Source organism: Haliaeetus albicilla, chromosome 4, assembly GCF_947461875.1.
Source record: "Haliaeetus albicilla chromosome 4, bHalAlb1.1, whole genome shotgun sequence".
In the NCBI taxonomy this organism is placed as follows: domain Eukaryota; kingdom Metazoa; phylum Chordata; class Aves; order Accipitriformes; family Accipitridae; genus Haliaeetus; species Haliaeetus albicilla.
In genome coordinates, this window is record NC_091486.1 from 52271995 (window position 1) to 52292856 (window position 20862).

General features: G+C 34.9%; 1 protein-coding gene across 6 annotated transcripts in view; it reads left to right on the forward strand.

Moving 5' to 3' along the window:
* PRKCZ (protein kinase C zeta) overlaps window positions 1-20862 on the forward strand; it is a 71063-nt gene that overhangs the window by 32419 nt on the left and 17782 nt on the right. For all 6 annotated transcript variants that reach the window (XM_069782746.1, XM_069782745.1, XM_069782747.1 and 3 more), the window contains 11 exons: window positions 2650-2781; window positions 4522-4603; window positions 5318-5370; window positions 7401-7589; window positions 10560-10657; window positions 15069-15155; window positions 15911-16046; window positions 17451-17538; window positions 18290-18409; window positions 19378-19457; window positions 20025-20114. In XM_069782746.1, coding sequence (XP_069638847.1) covers window positions 2650-2781; window positions 4522-4603; window positions 5318-5370; window positions 7401-7589; window positions 10560-10657; window positions 15069-15155; window positions 15911-16046; window positions 17451-17538; window positions 18290-18409; window positions 19378-19457; window positions 20025-20114 — 1155 coding nt within the window. The remainder of the gene's footprint in view (window positions 1-2649; window positions 2782-4521; window positions 4604-5317; window positions 5371-7400; window positions 7590-10559; window positions 10658-15068; window positions 15156-15910; window positions 16047-17450; window positions 17539-18289; window positions 18410-19377; window positions 19458-20024; window positions 20115-20862) is intronic.

A 20862-nucleotide genomic window follows, 5' to 3' on the forward strand; every position in this document is an offset into this window, starting at 1 on the left:
ATCTTTTACCTTCAGTACTTTTTGTTGTTCTGAAAGATTAGAGCTCTTGATGTTAGCTTTAACTGTTTTGAATCTGAGGTATTAGATAATCTAATTAAGAAAAAAAAAATCTGGTTTATTGAGCTAAAATACAACTGCGTTAAGAATCTGACTTAATCCACATGAGCAAGTGCATGTAGCTTTAAGGCTAAGACACCTCCTTCACTTATCTCATTATGCCTAAGTATTGCAGCATATATACAAATGTAGTATACACTTTTGGGAATTCTGTACAAAACAGTGAGGTGAGTTAACATTTTGATTCAGCAGTAACATTTTTTTTTAAATTAAATTAGTGTATTTTTTTTTCCTAATGCTTCCCACCCCAAAAACTGCATTGAGAGAAGGAAAAGCCTCTTAAAACTCAGTATCTTATCACTAGACATGTGAAAGATGTCATATATCTGAATTATAACATGCATTTGTATAATGTGGTATACCAACTCGAGTTTTTAAATTTATAGTATGAAATGTATACTTTTCTGTGCTTCTTTGCTACATAGTTAAAACATATTTCTTTGAAACATTGTGAATGCATACCTGCCACATTAATAATCCATAACGTTGTAGATAATGATGTTTTAATTGAAATTAGGCAAATAGTGAATATACACATAAAGACTTTGAAACCTTATTAGCATGCCCATTTGTCAACAATCTTAAATGAGACTACTTTGTTATAACTGTATGAAATCATATAAAGGCAGAACACAATCCATATCCAACTGAAGTCAGTAATAAAGTTGACATAAACTGTAATATGTGACATTAAAATGTATAAATTAATAATAAGTTATGGCCATATATGTAGTACTGAATTTGATACCAAATTTTAATGTTGGCTGAATTTTTACGACTGGACTATTACTTCATGAATTCATTCCATTTTCAAAATAACCTTTAAAATTTTTTTCAGATAATTCAGGTAAACAAACACATGCAAGAATCTAAACTTTAATCTTATTTAACATAATGTAAAGGTTAACTCTTTGTTATGGATGTATTTGTGTGTGTTTTGGAGAGGTATGAGAGGGATACCTGTACTACTGAAGGAATTTGGGATCTGCCCCTACATCCCACACCCCCCCTTGTTTCCCTGCATCTGACTGAAGTAAATGAGGTTATTTTCTTCTATGTCATTTCCAGGGCCTAAGACATTTTATTTAGTCTTAATATTACTGCTGCAAAACCTATACAAGAATGCTGAAGGAAGTCTGATGGACCAGGAATTTTGAAAAAAGTGGCTATAGATGTCCAAGGCTTCCTCTTGTATTAGGCAGTATGTCGTTTGATTTTTTTTTTTTTTAATTTATTTATTTTTTTTCCCCCTGGGCAATGCAGTTTGGGTTTCTCCTGATCAAGGAGGACTGGCTGTACAGATGAATGGGATGTAGTTAAGTTTTGTTTTCTACAAACTATCAAAATATGAAAAGGGCAATACAGAAAATGTTTTTTAAAAATGATCCATTCCTTGATTTTTTTTTTTTTTTTTTTTTTCCCTCTAATACTACTAGTGAGGATTTATAGTAGCTTAATGCTTTTGGGCAGGACACCCTGTGTGATTCATTAGTCTGAGGATCTGAGTAACCGCACTCTAACTTGCAGTTTGCTGGGAGGAACAGACTTTCACTGTTTTGTGGCTTTGGGACAGTTGCAGAGTTCTGTCTAAGCCTGAAATGGGGGATGAGCGCAGGACTTCATGTGCAGATTGCAGAATGATAGGCAATGTCTTAGCTTGTTACAGTAATTACTGGAGAAAATTTGCAGATAGGGAATAATGAGTAATTTTTCTGTTAGCAACCTGTGTACTGTGTAGAGGGAATAACTAAGACTAGGTGACTTCCTGGTACGGAAGAATCTTCAGATTGCTGTTTGGCACTTTGGATAAAGTGGATAAAATGACCACAGCGCACACACTGGAAAAATTTAAAGACCTGCCCTGTTAAAGTCAGCAGTAGAATGTCTGGCTTCTTAATTTGTCCTCATTTTGATTTAATTTATTCAAATGCCATTTTGTTACATGTATAAAAAAGGCTGTGTATTTGTTCTATTAAATAGTGCAACATACAGAGGTTTTACATCAGACTTGATAGATTAATTTTAATTATGTGAAGTTTCTACTGATGTTCTACCACTGTTAAAGTATATAGGTGCAGATATAGAACATTCTTCATACTTTAACTTGTCTTTTGTAACGTTTTGTGCCAGTGTTCTCCAGAGCAGTCCATTTGGGTGCTTTTTATGCATGTTTGTGTAGTACAAATTCCTGTCAGTTTTGTTTGGGTAACCTCTGTCAGAACCTGAAATTCAAAATATACTTTCTTTCTAAGACTGATTTGCTAATGTTAGGCTGTGATATGTTCCATAAGCTTGAGAGACTTGTTTTCTTAACTTTCATTGAAAAAGGATTGCATTTATCTGAATTCTAAGTATGAAGCATAACCTTCAGTTATTAGGGAAACGCTGGATATTCTAAAAGAATTATTCTTGAACATCTGTTAGGAGGTGACTAGGATGGGTTCTTGTAGGGTGGATTCTTGCTGCTAGATAACTACTCACCTACAGAAAGGAATTGATAATTGAATTGATAATATCCGTTCTGGCTTTTAGAGAGCGTATTGTGGCCAGTGCAGTGAAAGGATATGGGGTCTCGGAAGGCAAGGCTACAAGTGTATCAACTGCAAACTGTTGGTCCATAAACGTTGTCATATACTTGTTCCACTGACCTGCAAAAGGCATATGGTAAGTTTGTATTTTGTACAATGCTACAGTGTTTCACTGTGTCCTGTGTTGCTGTTTGTAGATGTGCATCCTAAGTAATTAAATGCTGTGCATGGTTGTGGATTTATAACACTTGGTGGCATTTGGTTTTCAGTTTCTGAAATGTCTGTGGAGGACAAGCCTCTGGGTTGTAAGCAGTAGAGAGAAAGTGAGAAAAGAAAACTTGTGATATGATTTAAGCGTGAGCAAGCTTGAGTTTGACTTCTCCAGTAGACGTACTGTATTTTACAGAGAGATAAAGAGTTGTCATTGACAATTGTAGCATTTGTTTCTTTTAGCCTATGGGAATGCCTTAAGAACTAAGGCACTTATGTGGTTTTTGCACTACTGCTTGCAAAAAGGTTTGTTGCTTTCATGTTGTCGTGGTTTAACCCCAGCCAGCAACTAAGCACCACGCAGCCGCTCACTCACTCCCCCCCCATCCAGTGGGATGGGGGAGAAAATCAGGAAAAGAAGTAAAACTCCTGGGTTGAGATAAGAATGGTTTAATAGAACAGAAAAGAAGAAACTAATAATGATAATGATAACACTAATAAAATGACAGCAGTAGTAATAAAAGGATTGAAATGTACAAATGATGCGCAGGGCAATTGCTCACCACCCGCCGACTGACACCCAGCCAGTCCCCGAGCGGCGAATCCCTGCCCCCCCACTTCCCAGTTCCTAAACTAGATGGGACATCCCATGGTATGGAATACACCGTTGGCCAGTTTGGGTCAGGTGCCCTGGCTGGGCATGAGAAGCTGAAAAATCCTTGACTCTAGTCTAAACACTACTGAGCAACAACTGAAAACATCAGTGTTATCAACATTCTTCACATACTGAACTCAAAACATAGCACTGTACCAGCTACTAGGAAGACAGTTAACTACATCCCAGCTGAAACCAGGACACATGTTCTTGCCGTCTCAGTTTCCCCAGTACTGTTCTCATCCTCTCCATTTCCCTCATATATTCCAGTGGCAATGCAAGTGTCTTTCCTAGGCTTTTAACATTAATCTGTATCCCTGAATTTTAGCCCCTCCCCATACTCATCACAGACTGTAACCAGTATCTCGCTGGTTGTTGCATCGTGTTTTTTCTAACTCTAAAATTAAACCAATATTTTTCTTTATTGGTACTGCATGTGATCTGTTTTGATGCTACTAGATTCTTTACCGATTTATTTATGCATGTTGCTATACCTACTGGAGTAGTCCTACATGTCTCACGAGTTGTGAATGAGACCAGTGTCCAAATGTACTATAAAACTATTTGGTATTGTGATCTTTACTCTTGGATAATGAGTAACAATTCCTGCTTTTTAAACAGGAAAGGAAGGCGCTCTAAATTGAGTGTGTAACTTCATGCTGAAGTGTTTACTTTGTTGCAGTTCCATGTGAAACAGACTCAGAAGTCTTAAATAGAATTAAAGTTTGAACTTTGCAATAAAATACAGTAGTCTTACTTTTTAGAAAGCAGCTAAACAGCTGTTGTAGTTGCAGTGAATGGTTGACATAGCATTTAGGCTTTTGGTAGGCTGGTTTTATGATGCATTACAGAATGTTAATATTTGGAAATACTTTCTACAAAATTCAGTTTCATTCTGGAAGATACAAATGTAAGGTTCTCACTGTATTGTAGTTATATGGCAAGACATAGTCACTTAAGGGACTGCATAAACCAGTGGTTTTTTCCTATATAACTTGTGTGTTTTGCAAGGATTCGGTCATGCCTTCCCAGGAACCTCAGTTAGATGATAAAAATGATGAAGTTGACCTCCCTTCAGAAGAAACTGATGGAAGTGAGTACTTTCTTGTCAAGTTGGAATTCATGTGTTTCCCCATTTGGAGGCCCAGTTTCCACTCTACCTGCTCGGGCTTTTTAAAGTTTACTTAAGATTAGCTCTAGTTTAGTCCCATGAACTAAATGCTTGTTAGGGACTCAATTACAGTAAATGTACTTCTGGAGCATATTATCTGGTTTGGTTTCATCCTAAATTCATATGCTCTGAAACAATTCCGGAATGTGAGGTTAAGCATGGAGCAACTGGCAACAATAGATTTGCTTTTTAAAACAAACAAAAGACCTGTACTTCAGATCCAAACCATGATGCTAATATAACGGCACCCTCAGACTTTAAGTATTTCTTAATTTTGTGCAATTTGGAGTACTCTTTCTAGGTTAATATTTTTGATGGTTTAACCTGTCTTGTTTTAAGGGCCCGTTTATCATACCCATTCTCCAAAATGACTCTGGCCTTTGTCAGATACTGTTATGAGCTCAAAGGTTCCTTGACGAATTTCTTACTGTCTCAGAGCTGGTTGTTACTGCAGTGCCCTTAGGGTCTGCTGTCAGGATTACAAGAGTAAGGTGGAAAAATTTGATCAACTGTCCCATAGTATTTAAAGCAAACTGCTGACCCTAAGCTACTAAATCATCTTTCCATTATCAATTTTTAAAATTATTTCTAATGAAGGCCTGAATAACCACACTATTTGTTTGATTTCTTTTCCAGTTCCCTACATTCCTTCAAACCGGAAACATGACAACATTAAAGATGACTCTGAGGTACGTTTTAAAAATGTTTTCATAATCCACATTTACAGACTCTTAATCATACAACTTTTTATAAAATAGCTTATTATTTGTCCTATTTTTTTTTCTGCTACACTTTAAAAAAAGAAGTCTGGGTTTTCTTTCTGGAAACTTGTTGGTTTGGATTTTTTTGGGTTTTTTTTTTAAGTATTTTTTGTTGGATTTTTCAGATTTCTTCTGTATACAGCTATTGTTATCCCAATCATGATGTGAGAAAGGTATCCCCCCCTTTTTTTTTTCTCCTCCCCTCCATTTGTGTTGGAACAGTGATTTAGCAGAGGGTTTGACTTTATTGGTACTTGCAATAAATGGTGGCTTTGACATTGTCTTGTTTGCTCTCTCTAATGGATGTACACCCTTTATCACCCTCAGGCTACCTCTACAGGCTATCGCTGTGAAAGTTGGTTTAGTCTGATACATTAACTGTCCAGCTCTGAGATGTTTCATATAAATAGTACCTAATAATTTATAGACAGCTTCTGTGGAAATGCAAGTAGAATAACATACACTTAAACTCTGTTTTTCAGCTCTTTTGTAGACAGTCTGACACAATCTCTGCATACCAAGAATGTTATACCCTTAAAGCAGTTTGAAAAAACCTGATATGCTTTAATTCTAAAGGGCTTCAAGACATTTCTTTTAAAAATGCTTCTGGCATATTTAAAATAAATAGGATGCACTCTGCAGGACACTAGCAGTTTGTTTGATATCCCACTTTTAACAAGCCTGCACCTTTTTTTCCTCTACCTCCACTACAATACTTGTCACTACCATTATTTCACACTTGAGTAGTTCCTGCTCTTGGGTGACTGCCTTATTTTCAGTCACGTGTCTTTAGATTTTATCTCAAATTCAGAGGTGGAAGGGTATAAATTTAAAACATGTCAGAGAATTTTAATTGCTATCTACTATTACTGACTTCTGCTATGGTTAGTGCTCAGGTAGATATTGTTTGTGTTTAAATTTTGATAGGTGCTGTTTGCTCAAGTGTCCTGAATTATCCTGCTCTGATTTTCCCACCTTGCTGTTGAGCTTTACTAAAATATTTTAAGGTATCCTACAGAGAGGAAGTGGCATTCTGGGAGCTTTGTTGACTACAATCTTTAAGCTCAGAGCAATCTCTTCTAATAGCAGTCAATCCTAGATCAAGATTCTTTATATAAATACTTTCCGTAGTTCAGCAGAATGCTGATCTGTCTACAAGTACAGTAGTATGAGGTCAGATAAAAATAGGCCACAGAAGTATGTCAAAGCATTGTATATATTGGTAAAACATGAAATGGTAAAGTACATGCAGCATTTGTCTGGTTCAACTGCTTGATCTTCAGTCTCATGTGTTCACATCTCATTTCAGCAAACAGCCAAGTAAAATGTATCTTTTGAAGTAATGAATTTTAAAATAACATTCTTCTTAGTGGAGTATTTCCTGCAAATTCTCACTTCTGAGAAATTGGCATCTGCTTCTGTATGTTCCCAGGCACCTATTAGAAATCTTTATTTTCATTAAAACTATAGTGAACTTCATACAGACAGCTGTTGCCCAAACTGAAACCAAGACAGGTATATTCATTAGCAAACTAATGTTTCCTTATCCGTCGTCTTTTACATAGCCTTCATTAATTTGTACTACAATATCTGTCAAAATATGAAAGATGCTCTTCACTTAGTGCAAAGTGTAATTCTACGTGGCTTGTGGTTCAAGAATTTGAATAGAACTTCATTTCCCAAGGCATTGCTTTCCATTTTCCAGTAGGAAATATTTAAATGATTCATTGAATGAACTACTGCCTTGAAAAACACAGTAACTTTTAGTAAGAACAAAACCAATACCAACCAAACATTGCTAAACAAATGTGTTATAATCAGCCATTCAGATCTGTGTGCCAGTGGCAATGGCAAGGAAACTCAGCAAGTTCTGTCCAGTGGTTAAAGACCTCATTGCTTTAATAGTTACTTGTTATGAAAATGTCTTCTGTTTCTAGCATCTGTTTCTTTTTATACAGGATATCAAACCAGTCATTGATGGAATGGATGGAATTAAGATTTCTCAGGGGCTTGGACTACAGGACTTTGATTTAATCAGAGTTATCGGACGTGGAAGTTATGCCAAAGTTCTTTTAGTTCGGTTAAAAAAGAATGATCAAATTTATGCTATGAAAGTAGTGAAAAAAGAATTGGTCCATGATGATGAGGTAAAAGACTGTGTTAATTGCATTCTGTTACATATTGTAAAAACGTAATATGCTTTAACAAAAAAGATTCAAGTAAGAAAGCAGCTAAGGTTTTAGACAACATTTCTGTAATAGAAGTTTTATTGACTTTTGAACTCATTTGTTATCAACTGTCTGCATGAAACACCAAGATTAAATCTGAGAGAAATGTCCCTTATTTTAGTAACAATTGACAACTATTAATTGTCTTAGTATGCATGTGAAAAATATGCCAACCTCCATGTGCTAATCCAAGTGATGAGATAAATAGGGTGGAATTTGGGCACTTAATTTTGAAAGAAAACAAAGATGTTTTCCAAGACAAATGAATGTAGCTGTAAAGTATTGTCTGTATTTCAGCATAGGACCTGAAACTGTGTTCTTATACTTACGATTATAGAACTTATGTGCAAGTGACACAGTACTCGGATATTTTTTTTTCCATGGGTTTAAAAAAAAATTCTGTTACTACTATTTGAGGTCACTATGGTTTAACTGGCTTGTAAAAAAAAAAAAAAAAATCTGTCTGTCACAGAAATCAGTGCTGCATTTCTCAATTATTTTCAAAATCCTGTTGAAATTTTTTTAATACAGGATCTCAAATGCACAAGTCAGGGTGGGGAGGGAGAGAAAAGGGAGAAAAAAGCCTTCATCTTTTTCCTATAATACTCATACTTCTTGAAAGGTATAGAGTTTATATCCATTCTGCTTTTTTCATAAATGTGATGAACCAGTCACAGCATGCAAGGAAGGCAGATTTGAACTACCTACAGTGCCATTAGACTGGAACCTGCTGTGTTAAGTAACGGAACAGGGGATGGGGCAACTGGAATGCATGTGGTCAGACCACAGCCCTGATAAAATGGCTGAGGCCTGACAGAATGATAATAAATGTTGTCAGGTGACCAGCTTTATTGGAATGCTGCAGTGTGACATGCTCATGCAGGAGTGGCAGTGTCTCTGATGGGGTACATAAAGCATGACACTATTAAATATTTGAAGAGTACAGTAGTACTGTGTCATCCTTTTGGGTGGAATCCCAAACTCTAATTAAAATAAGAGATGGACCATCAGTCTCACCTCATAAAGAATTTCTTATATAGCTGTTCTTACAATATAAAGTGAACTTATCAAATAGAATGCAATTTTTAAGCTGATGATGTTATATTAATTTTATGCTGTTAGGAAGACTAGATTTCTTGAAAGAAGGATATTGAAAAAAAAACCCAAAATACATTGGTTTAAGTACTATTTGTGTTGGTAGTTTCAGTTAGTTTCTCTGGCTGCCATTTTTGTCATTATTCCAGAGGTTAGGGTTAGGAAAGTAAAGTTGTAAAGTTCTTCTAAAATACTTTGACCTGCTCATTTATTTGATGTTTCTTTTCGTGACCGAAGATTAGACTGTGTGGTTTGTTTAGTGTTTCCTTTTTAAAATATGTTTTTCCAAGAAGGTAGAAGCTAAAGAAGAATATTATTTAATGAGTTACGCAGTTGTTCCTGAGAATCAGAGGTAGATGAGAAAAGTCTTTCTTGAGTAGTGGCTCTCATAGATAATTGCATAGAAGGCTGAGCTAATTGGTTTTTCTTTTCTATAAGATAGGCTGTATAATGAAGTTCTGGGAATTGGTAGGAAATTAACTGAACTCTGTGAATGCATGAGATACTGCAAGTAATGGAAACTTCACCTACTAAGTGTTTCATGGAGAAAGAAAATTAATTATGTAGCAAGTATCAGTATGTTTAAATCACCTAGTGCTTTCCAGGTAGTGGTTGATATTGGAGAGAATTAAAGATTATTTTCTAAATGAGATTGAAGCAAATCAAATACCTGGGCTTCTGCTATTAGATTTTTCTGAGCTTAATCTTGTTAACAGTAGTGCACTAGTACAATAAGTACACAAGTGCAATAATGAAGGGGTTAGTTTAAAGACTCTTAAAGAGAAGCTCATTCAGCAAAACCAAAAAGAAGTGAGCATGTTCATTGTTTTATTAAAAATGGGATTTGGGGCTTGTGTTTGGACCCAGGTTTAACCTTCCAAGGTGTTGTATCTTCAGGAGTGTCGAAATGTAAAACCTAACAGATTTAATTTGATGGTGAAATTTCTTGATTTCCTTTGAGACTTCAGTTTCACTAACTATCCTTGACATGAAGGTCTGGTCTCTCAGTATCTGTCTTTGTTGTCTCTAGATTGGTTGGGAAGCTGGAAGTATCTGTTGGAAATAGAGAATTTTTAGAACAATCATATTTCTAGTTTATTGGCAGGATGCTGAGTGTTTGCGGGGTGGAACGTGATTGGTGTATTGCATGAAGAGTGAATATCTACTGCTAAACACAGTTGTCTGTAAGGTTTGAATCTTGCAGTACTATGCCAGTATCATTCAAATTTTGATAGGTTTTTATTACATGGTATTGCACTGGCTATTCGGGACTTTTCCCTGTTGAAGTATTAAAGGTAGTCTGTGATACTTTTAAGAATGATTTTGGTTGGACAAACTAATCATAATTGGGTTTTGGTAGTTTCATTGAATTCATTTTCTCATCTGAAGCTCAAAATGAAGTTCAGTTTACTTGAACCTTTTAAAAATTGGATATTCAAATTGCTTGTGTTACTGGCATGAGTTGCTTCAGCAGCCCTAGGATCTTTTATCTAAGATAATTGAATTTATTTCTATGAAGCAGTATGAGCTGTGTATCAAATATTGCAGATGTATGATGTTTTTAAATGGCTTAAATTTTGTGCAGACCTTACTAAATGGTTAAGAAACTTCTGAATATATAATTGAATGGTTTTATAACTTCCTCCAGATTTTAGGGGGTTTTGTCTTTCTGAAGAACATATGTAACAATGACGGTATTATGTAAGGGAGCATAGATGTTCACAGTTTCTTTTCTGGGAATACCCGCAGTGGTTATCCAGCAGGAGTTCTGATTGTTCAATTACTCTATTTCAGGATATTGATTGGGTACAGACAGAGAAACATGTGTTTGAACAGGCATCCAGTAACCCATTCCTAGTTGGTTTACATTCATGCTTTCAAACAACAAGTCGGTAAGAAAGATCTGAAATTATTTTGTTTTGAAAATCTTGATCATTGTACTAACTGCTTCTCATAAAGCAAACATAACCACTGCCATCACATAGTCAGTAATTTTTGGAAGGAAGCATTAATATCGTCAGGGATTCACTACTACAACAAAGCGAGTTCTAGCAGTGTAGCTTAGCCAATATGGCTTGGAGAAGAAGGGCAGGGTTTTCAAGGCCCAGATCTGAAGGGATAAGATGCATGAGAAAGAGGAGGAACTGCGCGCTGTCTTCCTGAGCACAGGCTGTGTGGCTTCAGGAGTAGGAGGATGGTGGTGGGGTAAAACAGAGATAGTTTGTAAGAGATAGTTTATAATACCTGATTCTACTGGGGAGGGCCAAACTCGTTCTCGGAGGGCCAAACTGTAGTTCTCTGTTCTTCAAAATAGCGTAAGAGTTGGCCTGCTCAGTAATAACAGCTTTTAATAATAACTTAAAAACCTACATGTGTATGAAATATTTTTTACCTATGAGGCTTATGAGCCCTTAGCACATATTGATGAAGTACGTGATTTGATTTGAAAAAGTGCTTAATAAACTCTTAGCTACTTTGAAATACTAATTTTTTTTGTCCTTGTGTGCACAATCCGCTTCTTAGTTTGCAATTGGAATATGAAGAAAATCAGGAACTGTCATGCCCATGCTTATGTATGTCACTGGGGAGTTTGGATGTGTGGGGTTTTGTGGTTTGGGGTCTTTTGTTTTCACAGGCACCTGTTTACTGTTACGCTTTTATGTCTGGTGCCATATGTATCATAATCAGGAGATAAAAGTCATTCTATCTGACTTCCTTGAATGGCGTGCAGTGTAGAGTGCAAACGGTTTTAAGAGGTTTTCATGGATTATCTAGTCACTTATCCTTAAGAATAATCACCTGTTCATTACAGTGTGTATTATCAACTTATAAAATATGACACTATGCACTGTACCATTTCTTCAGTCCCCAAACTTTCAGCCCCTTAATGGTTATAGTCATAGGAAATAGCATTTTCCTAGCAGGGAAAACATAGCTAAGATAAAGGAAGTAAAGAAGCTGTACGAAGAGCATTCTGAAGGTACATGTACTAGGGAGTATTTTGGAGCAGGGAGTAGGAATGATCTCCAAAGGTGACTAAGGATTTGACCAAAAGAACTTTGTCTTCCAGACAGGAAAAAAAAGTCTTCAGACAACTAACAAACTTGTGAAAGGCCCTTTAAGTTAAAACAGCATTCATAAACATCTTTTCACCAAACACTAAGTAGTAGTGAACATCTAATATAGAAATTCAAGTGGTCAGGCAGGGTGAAGTATTGAGAATGAGGTTTCATATAAATACTGGAAACAAGAAAAAGGCTGAAGTCAGCAATAGAAAGATCTTTTGCATGCCACTTTGGTAGTTATGCTGACATAGTCGAGGAGCAGAAATAGAAAAAAAAAAAAAAGCTGAATGTAGTCAAAGCTTTGACTGTATTCCTGTTGTATCTTTAGGAGTCCTGTTTTTGCAGCCTGGCTTCTCCTTGCAGTGAAACTGTAATTTTTTGTTTATAACTTCAGCCATTTGCCATGGATATAGCCATAATGTCATGAATTCAAAATTTGGTTATAGCTGTAATGTTATAAAATCACAATTACGACCTCATTATACAAGAGAAGCACGAAACTGATTTCAAGTAAATAAATTCATCAACACTGGATTGTGTTAACTGGCCCAAAGAAAACAAGTTGTAATATGACAACAGTTTGTGTATAAGTGTACTAAGGGGGGATGGGGAAGTTGCAAAAGAACATGTCCTTTCTTTTAAATAGAATTTTAAATAAATTTTTGAAGATAAAAGAAATGTGTACTTAAAGATGCTACTTGATACTGAATGTAGCTGTTTACATTTTCAGGTATTAGTGATGCTTGTTTTATTATTGTAATAAAATATGTGTCTTGGGCTTGCCCAGAATTGCCAGATAAGTGTCTTCCAAGATGCTAACAGTCTGAAATCTCCATCCTGCAAAACCATTGGTGTTTGAGTAAATCCTTCTAAAACCAGCAAGGACTACCAGTATCGACTTACTTAAGTGCTTGAACATGACTTGACACAAGGAACTTTAGATTGCAGGTTTTGAATGGTGATATAACATTGGAAGCTCCTAGATAGGATAGGAAAGTTGGAAGCAAAAAATATCAGGAATGCTGTAATAAAATACTAATGGCATTGTTATCTATTTTATTTATTGTTTAATTAATTTTAGTTTAGTTTTTATATTCTTGTGGGAGGGCCACTGAAAGAGTTGCAAGCTGGGTTGTTTCCTCGTTTACCTTTTAAGTTTCTAATACTTTGTTTCAAATGAAGAATCCCTTTTCAAAGGAAGGGTGGAGGGGTAGAATTCTTCTTTAATTGTTACTAATTAGAATGGTCTGAGAGACTGGAGCATGTGTTTACCAAATAGAATGTTTTCCATTGTGTGGATATATGGAAAGGAGTTTTCAGCTCCTGGAATATTAGGTGTATAAGGAACTACTGCCTCCTGGGACAGCTGCAACCTTCATAAGAAACTCTCACTCAGCGTGTTTCTATCCTGTAGGTCTCCCTGACCTTGGCATCATACTTTCCCAAGGATGAAATCTTTCCTGCAAACTGTAATAGAAGGTTTTTTGATATGGCTGATTCCACCTATATTTCTTTCCCCTACTGACTTTTCTCCTGTTTGTTTTGAGAAGACTGTTTCAAAAACTTGTTCTACAGAGGAACTAATAAGCCTTGACACTGCAGCCTTTCTGTGCCCAGGTCTTCCATTTAGTGAATATGCTGCATAGAGAATAACAGAAGTGGGTCGGTTACACTTTCTTTTAATTCATGTTTTTCTACAGATAAAGGTGTTGGCAAAGTCAAGGGAGGATGGGATTTCATTATCTGTCCTGCTAGCTCACTGAATTTAGTTTTCATCTCTTATAAATAATGGACATAGGAGAATGGAGTTTCAGTCCTCAAATTCTTTAGTCTCAGTCTGTCTATACAAATAAAACAGAACTTTTTTTTTCCCTTCTAGGAGTGACAGTATGTTTCTTAACAGTGTATCAGGAGGAGTTCAGGGATGATCATGGGGTTTAATAGAAATAATTTTGTATGTGTATGTTAATAATATGCTAGGTCATGTAACTTTAATTGGAAAAAAGATTATTGTGTCATGCTATTCAGATTAAACTTGTATTTTATTTTTTTTTAAAGTAAATTTGGGTTACGTAAGTGACTCATGTCATCCTGCTTTCAATAGTCTGTTTGAGCTTTTCAGGAGCTGAAACAGCACAAACAGCAAGCTTCATAGTTATATATTTAACTAATATCACAAATCCTACAAAACTTACTGATCTCTGTAATATTGCCAGATACTCATTATTTATTGTTAACGATGAAGTAATTTTTTTACTGTGGTGACCTTTTATTGGCAAAACTATATAAAAAATACAAATGAGAATTTTCAGATTTTGCCCATGCAGAAACCTTGTTGACTTAGGTGTATATAAACTACACTTCATCTACAAAGCTCTTCAGATTTAATGCTGTAACTTGGCTATTAGAAAAGAACAATATTTAGTTAAGCAGAGTAACAATTTAATTATTACATCAGGGTAAATGTCAGATTTAATAAGAAAGGTCTGAATTTAAACTGATGCATCTTTTAAAGTATTTTTTAATCTTAAAACCTTTATTTTAACAGCATTGTTTCAGGTAGTCTTACTTTTTTTTTTTCAGTCAATCAGATGTTCTTATTCGAAGCAGTGAACTCACTGAGCAAATTTTATGCCGTGGAGTTTTGTTCCATAAAAGTCAAAAGAATTAACATCTTTGAATAAGAGATAGTCATGTAACTTTGTTGTTGTTGTTATGACTTTTTCAAATGAATGACAATTTTACCTTTTCTGGGTAAACTTTCATTTTTGCCATGTGTCATCTTCTAGCACATCTCCATGATTTTGCCATCTTAGTAGTTTTTAAGGAAGTCTGTATCATTATATGCTTAGGGTTGTGGGTTTGGGTTTGGGGGTTTTTTTTGGTTTTTTTGTTTTTTTTTTTTTACATCTATTGCTGAGCAAGTACCTCATTATGTTAGGCAAATGCTATTGTCTTCTATACTGTTTAAATAGTTCTGCAGGTTTCACACCAAATAGTAGCCTGTTGTATGCAGTTGCCTCTCCTTAACATTTAGTCTGGCATTTAAATAAAGGATGTGATCCTACATAATATGGATCAAATAAGTACTCTATTTTTTCTCTTGGTTTCTGTAACTATAAGAAATTTTATAAGTCGAGTTCAAGAGTGGAAGTGAAAATGGCTCAAATTGGAAAGATAAGAATAGTTTTTCTTGAGAGTTTCCTTGGAATCCATTAATTGTATTATATACTTTCAGATTGTTTCTTGTCATAGAGTATGTAAATGGGGGAGATCTTATGTTTCATATGCAACGGCAAAGGAAACTTCCTGAAGAACATGCAAGGTATTTTACTAACACAGTGGTTTTCTTCTGTTGTAGTTGTTTAATGTTGTTTGAAATGCTTCCCAAACTTTATTCCATAGAAGAATATGAATAGCAAAGAAAGAACAAAAGGTTGATTCTTAAGTTTAGAATTTACTGCTCTGGGAGGAAATGTTAATTATTTTTTTTAATGATATATTGGGGGGTGTGTTTTGGTTTTTTTTTGGTTTGGTTTTTGGTTTTTTTTGTTTTTTTTTTTTTAAAGAAAGCAAATGTTTGATAAGTAGTAACAGTTATTCCTATCTACTTTTGTTTATTGCTTCATATTTAGGTAATGCTTCTTTGATCTGTTGATAGAAGATGTAACTATTCTACTTATTTTAGTCTTACAGTGAATTAATATAGCGTTGGTAGGAGAAGATGAAAAAATATATTTTGCGTGGCTTTGCGCTACACAAAGTCTCATTGTAACTCTTAAGCTGAAAATACAGATCTTCTATGTCATACTTGGAATTTTCAGAAAAGATTCTGTAGGATAAACAATAAATGTTTTCTTAATTAGTAGAATGAAAAAAAATATTCCTGTATTTCATTTAAGGAATGGTTTTACAATAGAAAAGATCAGTGTCCTTATGAATAAACATAGCTTGGTTTTGGTGTACTGTTGAGATATAAAAGCTGACTGTAAAGTGGTGTTTTAAGAACAGAGTTTTTTAATTGCACCAGCTTTTGTACAATCTTAATGCTAATATGAATTTTCTCCTTTTTAATTTCAGGTTTTATGCTGCTGAAATTTGTATTGCTCTAAACTTCCTACATGAAAGAGGCATAATCTACAGAGATTTAAAACTAGACAATGTTCTTTTAGATGCAGAGGGTCATATCAAATTAACAGACTATGGCATGTGCAAGGTAGGCTTTTTCTCACCTTTCTTTTGTCACTTTGTCATTCAGTAGTATATTTCTCTGATTATGCTTTTAAGTCAAATACTGCATTCAGTGATAATAAGAGAAAACTGAGAAAATTTATTCTTCCCTTAATGCTAGCGTTACTGAGCCGAGAATTTGGTTGTGGAATAGGAACTTTATTTTGAAAAATGACTGTTGAAGAATAGAGCCGCATTTGTAACTTTTTGCTTTGTGTATTTCAAGTTACGTTGATCATTTTGGGGGACAAAAGAAGTTTGATCTGTTGGCCAAGTTCATTTCCTTTATCTGTTTCCTATGTGACCCAAGTTAGAAAACTTATCTTTAAGACAAGTACATTTTTAAAAGGGTCTTTTCCATCTCTTAGTAACTGAGGCTCTGTGAACATGAATTGCATTTGTCATTCTCTGTGGCTGGACTGTACAGGTAGTTAACCAACACGGACTCTCTAGTATCTCAGTTCTTAGGCTGCAGTCTTTGGCACTGAGAGACAATTTAGAAAGCATTGCTTTCAAAGCACGTGGTAACGTGTAGCATGTCCTTAACGTGATGCAGAGGAAAGCACGAAAATATCAATAGAAAATAAGTATAGAAAATTCTAAATTTAAAACTTAACATGTGTAAAGTTGGAATGCCAGACATGAGTGAAGTGGTTGTAAGCTGACAAGAATTCTGCTATCCCCTGAGAGCTGTTGATTTGACCTCAAGTCGTCTTGTTATCGCCACACTGTTTCTGGCTAGTATGTGAAATGGGACTAGAGTTCAGTCTATTTCTTGGTGAGAATAAGTTTCTGAAGCCAGAATTGCAATTGGCATTGTGTTGATTCTTAAAAGTCCAAGTATAATACTAATTTTTATTTAGCTTATTTCAGAACATGGTTAAAGCATGTTATGATGATGTAATGAGGAAAGCTTGTCTCATTCCCTCCATAGAATAGATATTGCACCAATTTCTAAGAATGCTGGACTAGAACGTTTCTCCACTATCAAAGTGCACAGGTTGTGGGGCTTCACTTGGAATGTAGCAGTTATGTAAAAGTTTGATTCCTTCATTCCTAAAAATAGAAGGTTTTTTCCCAACATCTGTTTGAAAAGGACTTCCAAATTGGTTGTAATATGAATTTTTTTTTAAATGTATCTGTAAATACTGAACAAGATGTTGTTAAAAATGTGTTGTGGCTGAGTATTAATCAGTTAGTTTGCTGAAGATAAGCTGTAAGGTCATAAGCCAGCTTTGACCACTGTGAGTATTTATTTTTCTCTAGCATTGCCTTTTTTGAAAGGACAGTCTTTAGACTCCCTACGTAACTTACCTTTATAAGTCTAATTAAGGGAAGTTCCTGGAAAAGGAGGTCAGCTTTTAATTTATGAAATGATTTATGCATGTAGGAAGGTTTGGGCCCTGGTGACACTACAAGCACTTTCTGTGGGACACCAAATTATATTGCACCAGAGATCCTCAGAGGAGAAGAATATGGTAAGCTGTGACTATACAATTTGTAGTTATAATAAATCACAAAGCAAAGGTCTAGTTGTAGGTTGGTTCAAATACAATTATCTTTAGATTTCCACATTTTTTTGCCGTGAGAAAATTGCATATTGTACAGTTTAATTTTTTTCTGAAATAAGGTTATTTTTGTTTTTCTCTTGCAATCACTCGTTTCAACTTCTTTTAAATCATACTTTGCCTGAAAAATAACTATTAAATGATACTGTAGCAAAATCAAGTCCATTCCTTGAAGAGCTTGACATCCCAGCTACTGATGTCTTCCAGACAAGGTTATAGAATGCTATAACAAAGTTATTGCTCACGCAGAAGTCAAAAGTATAATAGTCTTTTTAACCAGTGTTGTTGTTTGAACTGATCTGATCAATAGGTTGAATCTGTCACTTAGTTACAAGATACTAAAATGTTCAACTTTTAAAACAAACAACAACAACAAAAAAGAACCACACTGAAAATTTTCAGCTTAAATACACTGAATTTTCATTGAAGCATTGCTGTCTGGCAGACACCTGCAAACCCCTGTACAGATTACGTTTGTAATCCCAGTTCAGAAAACTCTCAAGTCTCATCCAGTGATAGTGTAAGTCATGAAGTGTGTGGCTTCAGTGGAGGTAGAGAATTTCAGTACTTAGTAGAACCAGGCCGTTAATCTTCATTTATGAGAGATAAGACCTAAATTCAAGGATTCCTGGCTGAAAATCTGCTCTGCACATATTTACAGGGTTCAGTGTGGACTGGTGGGCTCTCGGTGTGTTGATGTTTGAAATGATGGCAGGAAGGTCTCCATTTGACATTATTACTGACAATCCAGACATGAACACTGAAGATTACCTCTTCCAAGGTATTAGTCATTTTGATTTTTTTTTTTTTTTTTTTTCATTCTTGGGGGAGAAATAATGAAAATTAGCAATTCCAGTAGGACAGTTAGGTTTTTCTTTTTCATTGTTATCCCATAGCTGCCTGTATATCTACTGTAGATAAAAGGACCTCAATATTTCCAGTTCTTTATTCCAGGAATATGTTTTGTTGAACTCAGATAAAATGGTCTGGAATTAGGAAGCCTTCTAGAGACAATAAAATATTTTGTAAAAATGTCCACAGTTCAGAAATAACAGCCAGAAATTGTATGGAATGGTATCTTTGTTAGAAGGAAGTCCACAGACCAAGTATGAATTTTAAAATTCAGTGTTACGTGAGATGCTAGGAGGATCTTTCTTGACAGAAATGTATCAACCTATAGTTTTGCTCTTAATTTTAATTTTTTTTTTTTTTTTTTTTTTTTTTTTTTTTTTACTGCTGTTGAAATTTATATAACTTTTTGTAACAGTTTTACCCTTCAGGAGTAGTAAATGTATGAAAGTGTCTAAACAAAAGTAGTAATACTGGTTGTATTTATTACAACAGAAACTCTGTAACAGTTTGGGGAATTGCAAAGTTGTCTACTCCCTAATATGCAGAACCATTTTTTAAACTAGTTACTGCAATTATGTAACAGAATCTGCCATGGTCATCTTGAAGAGCCTACTTTTCCATATACTGAGGACACTGGAAAAAGTTTTATTCCCTGTTTGTACTATGGACGATAGAAAAAAGATAATGAAGCTAACATTTCTTTTAGGAAATCTTGAAATGTTGGTATAACAGTGCCTTGAATTACTGTAGCTCCTTTTGTTTGCATTATTTTAAATAATTACCGTATCTTCCCATTTTCCAGATGGTAACCTATTTAAATAATACAGTGTTTGTATTGAAATCATGGTCAATGTCATAAAACAAAAAACAATATTGCTGTTTTTAAACCTGTAACAGTTATTCTTGAGAAGCCAATCCGGATTCCAAGGTTTCTTTCTGTCAAGGCTTCCCATGTGTTAAAAGGATTTTTAAACAAGGTAAATAACATTCTCTTATTTTTAGCATCTAAGTTCTGGAAGTCAGAGCTTCCTGTTGAAAGCAATACAGTTAAGAAGTTAATCTGCTTACGATTGAGAAAAATCTATAAAACCTTGGTATCCTATATGTTAAAAAAAGCCCATTTCTTAGTTGCCAATTTACTGAGGGAATTCCACAGCACATACTTGATTTAAAAGCCTGCACCTAGTTAAAAAAACAAACTATTGGTTTGTTTATAAACTCTTCTGTAATACTTATTACTCATTTAATTAAGCTGCTTGAAATCTGTAGAACCATTATGATTTCTAATGGAGAAAAGAAGGGTATGAATTATATGTTACTAAATAAATCTTTTATTATTTTAGGAAGTTGTAAAATATAATTTAAAAATGAAATTTCAAACAAACTTAATTAGAAAAAATAATCCCTTGATAGCCATAATATGTTTATCTTAGCATCAGTTTGCATAATCATAGGGAATGGTGAAGTCATGTATGTGGGCTTTTGACAAACATGGACTGTAACTGGCTTAAAGTATGTAATAGGAGTTTCTGTGTTTTCTGCAGGATCCCAAAGAAAGGCTTGGTTGTCAGCCGCAGACAGGATTTTCTGATATCAAGTCTCATACATTTTTCCGCAGCATAGACTGGGATCTGGTAAAAATAATTACTTCTGTCTTTACGTGTTCAAAAGGAATAGATTCTTTCAGTTTATTAATTGCGCGTGTATGTAATAACTCCATTAAAAACAGTGACATTCAATTCCATGAATGTAAAAGCTATTTTGCTTTTTCCAGGTGATGGAGAAACAAGCTTTCTTTCATGACCATAATGGAAACAAGCTTTATTTCATGACCAAAAATCTGGCTTGCTTCCTAACTCTAAGAATGGTTACAACTTGTGGGTATAATTTTTTAAATATATGATGAATTTTAAAAAAACATATTACAGTGTTGGTGGAACCATTTATTTCTTGGTTTCTATTTATAGATTCTGCAAACTCGTGCAGTGGGTTCTGCTGCTATAAAATTTATCCAGCATGCACGCAAGGTACCTGCAATTGTAGTGTGAAGGACTGCATTGATTTGCAGTATCAGAATTCAATGCCTTGCTATTCTGGGTGGTCATTTCATATAGTCCTATTAGTAAACATTTCAAGCTCCGCTGAACAAGGAAGTGTGGACGAGCAAAGACAGCCTATTGGAATGCTATTCCAGTACTTCATTTCTTTTGCTGATTAGAAACCTTTCTGCCTTGACAGGAAGGTTAGTAGTTGATTAACACAGCCAACAGACTGGGTAAAGTGTTATTAAACCAGTTTAGATACAGCCATGGAAGATGAGGTACTTCAGATACAGGAAGCATTTGTAATCTATTTGTAGTACATCAGGAAAAAATAACAAAA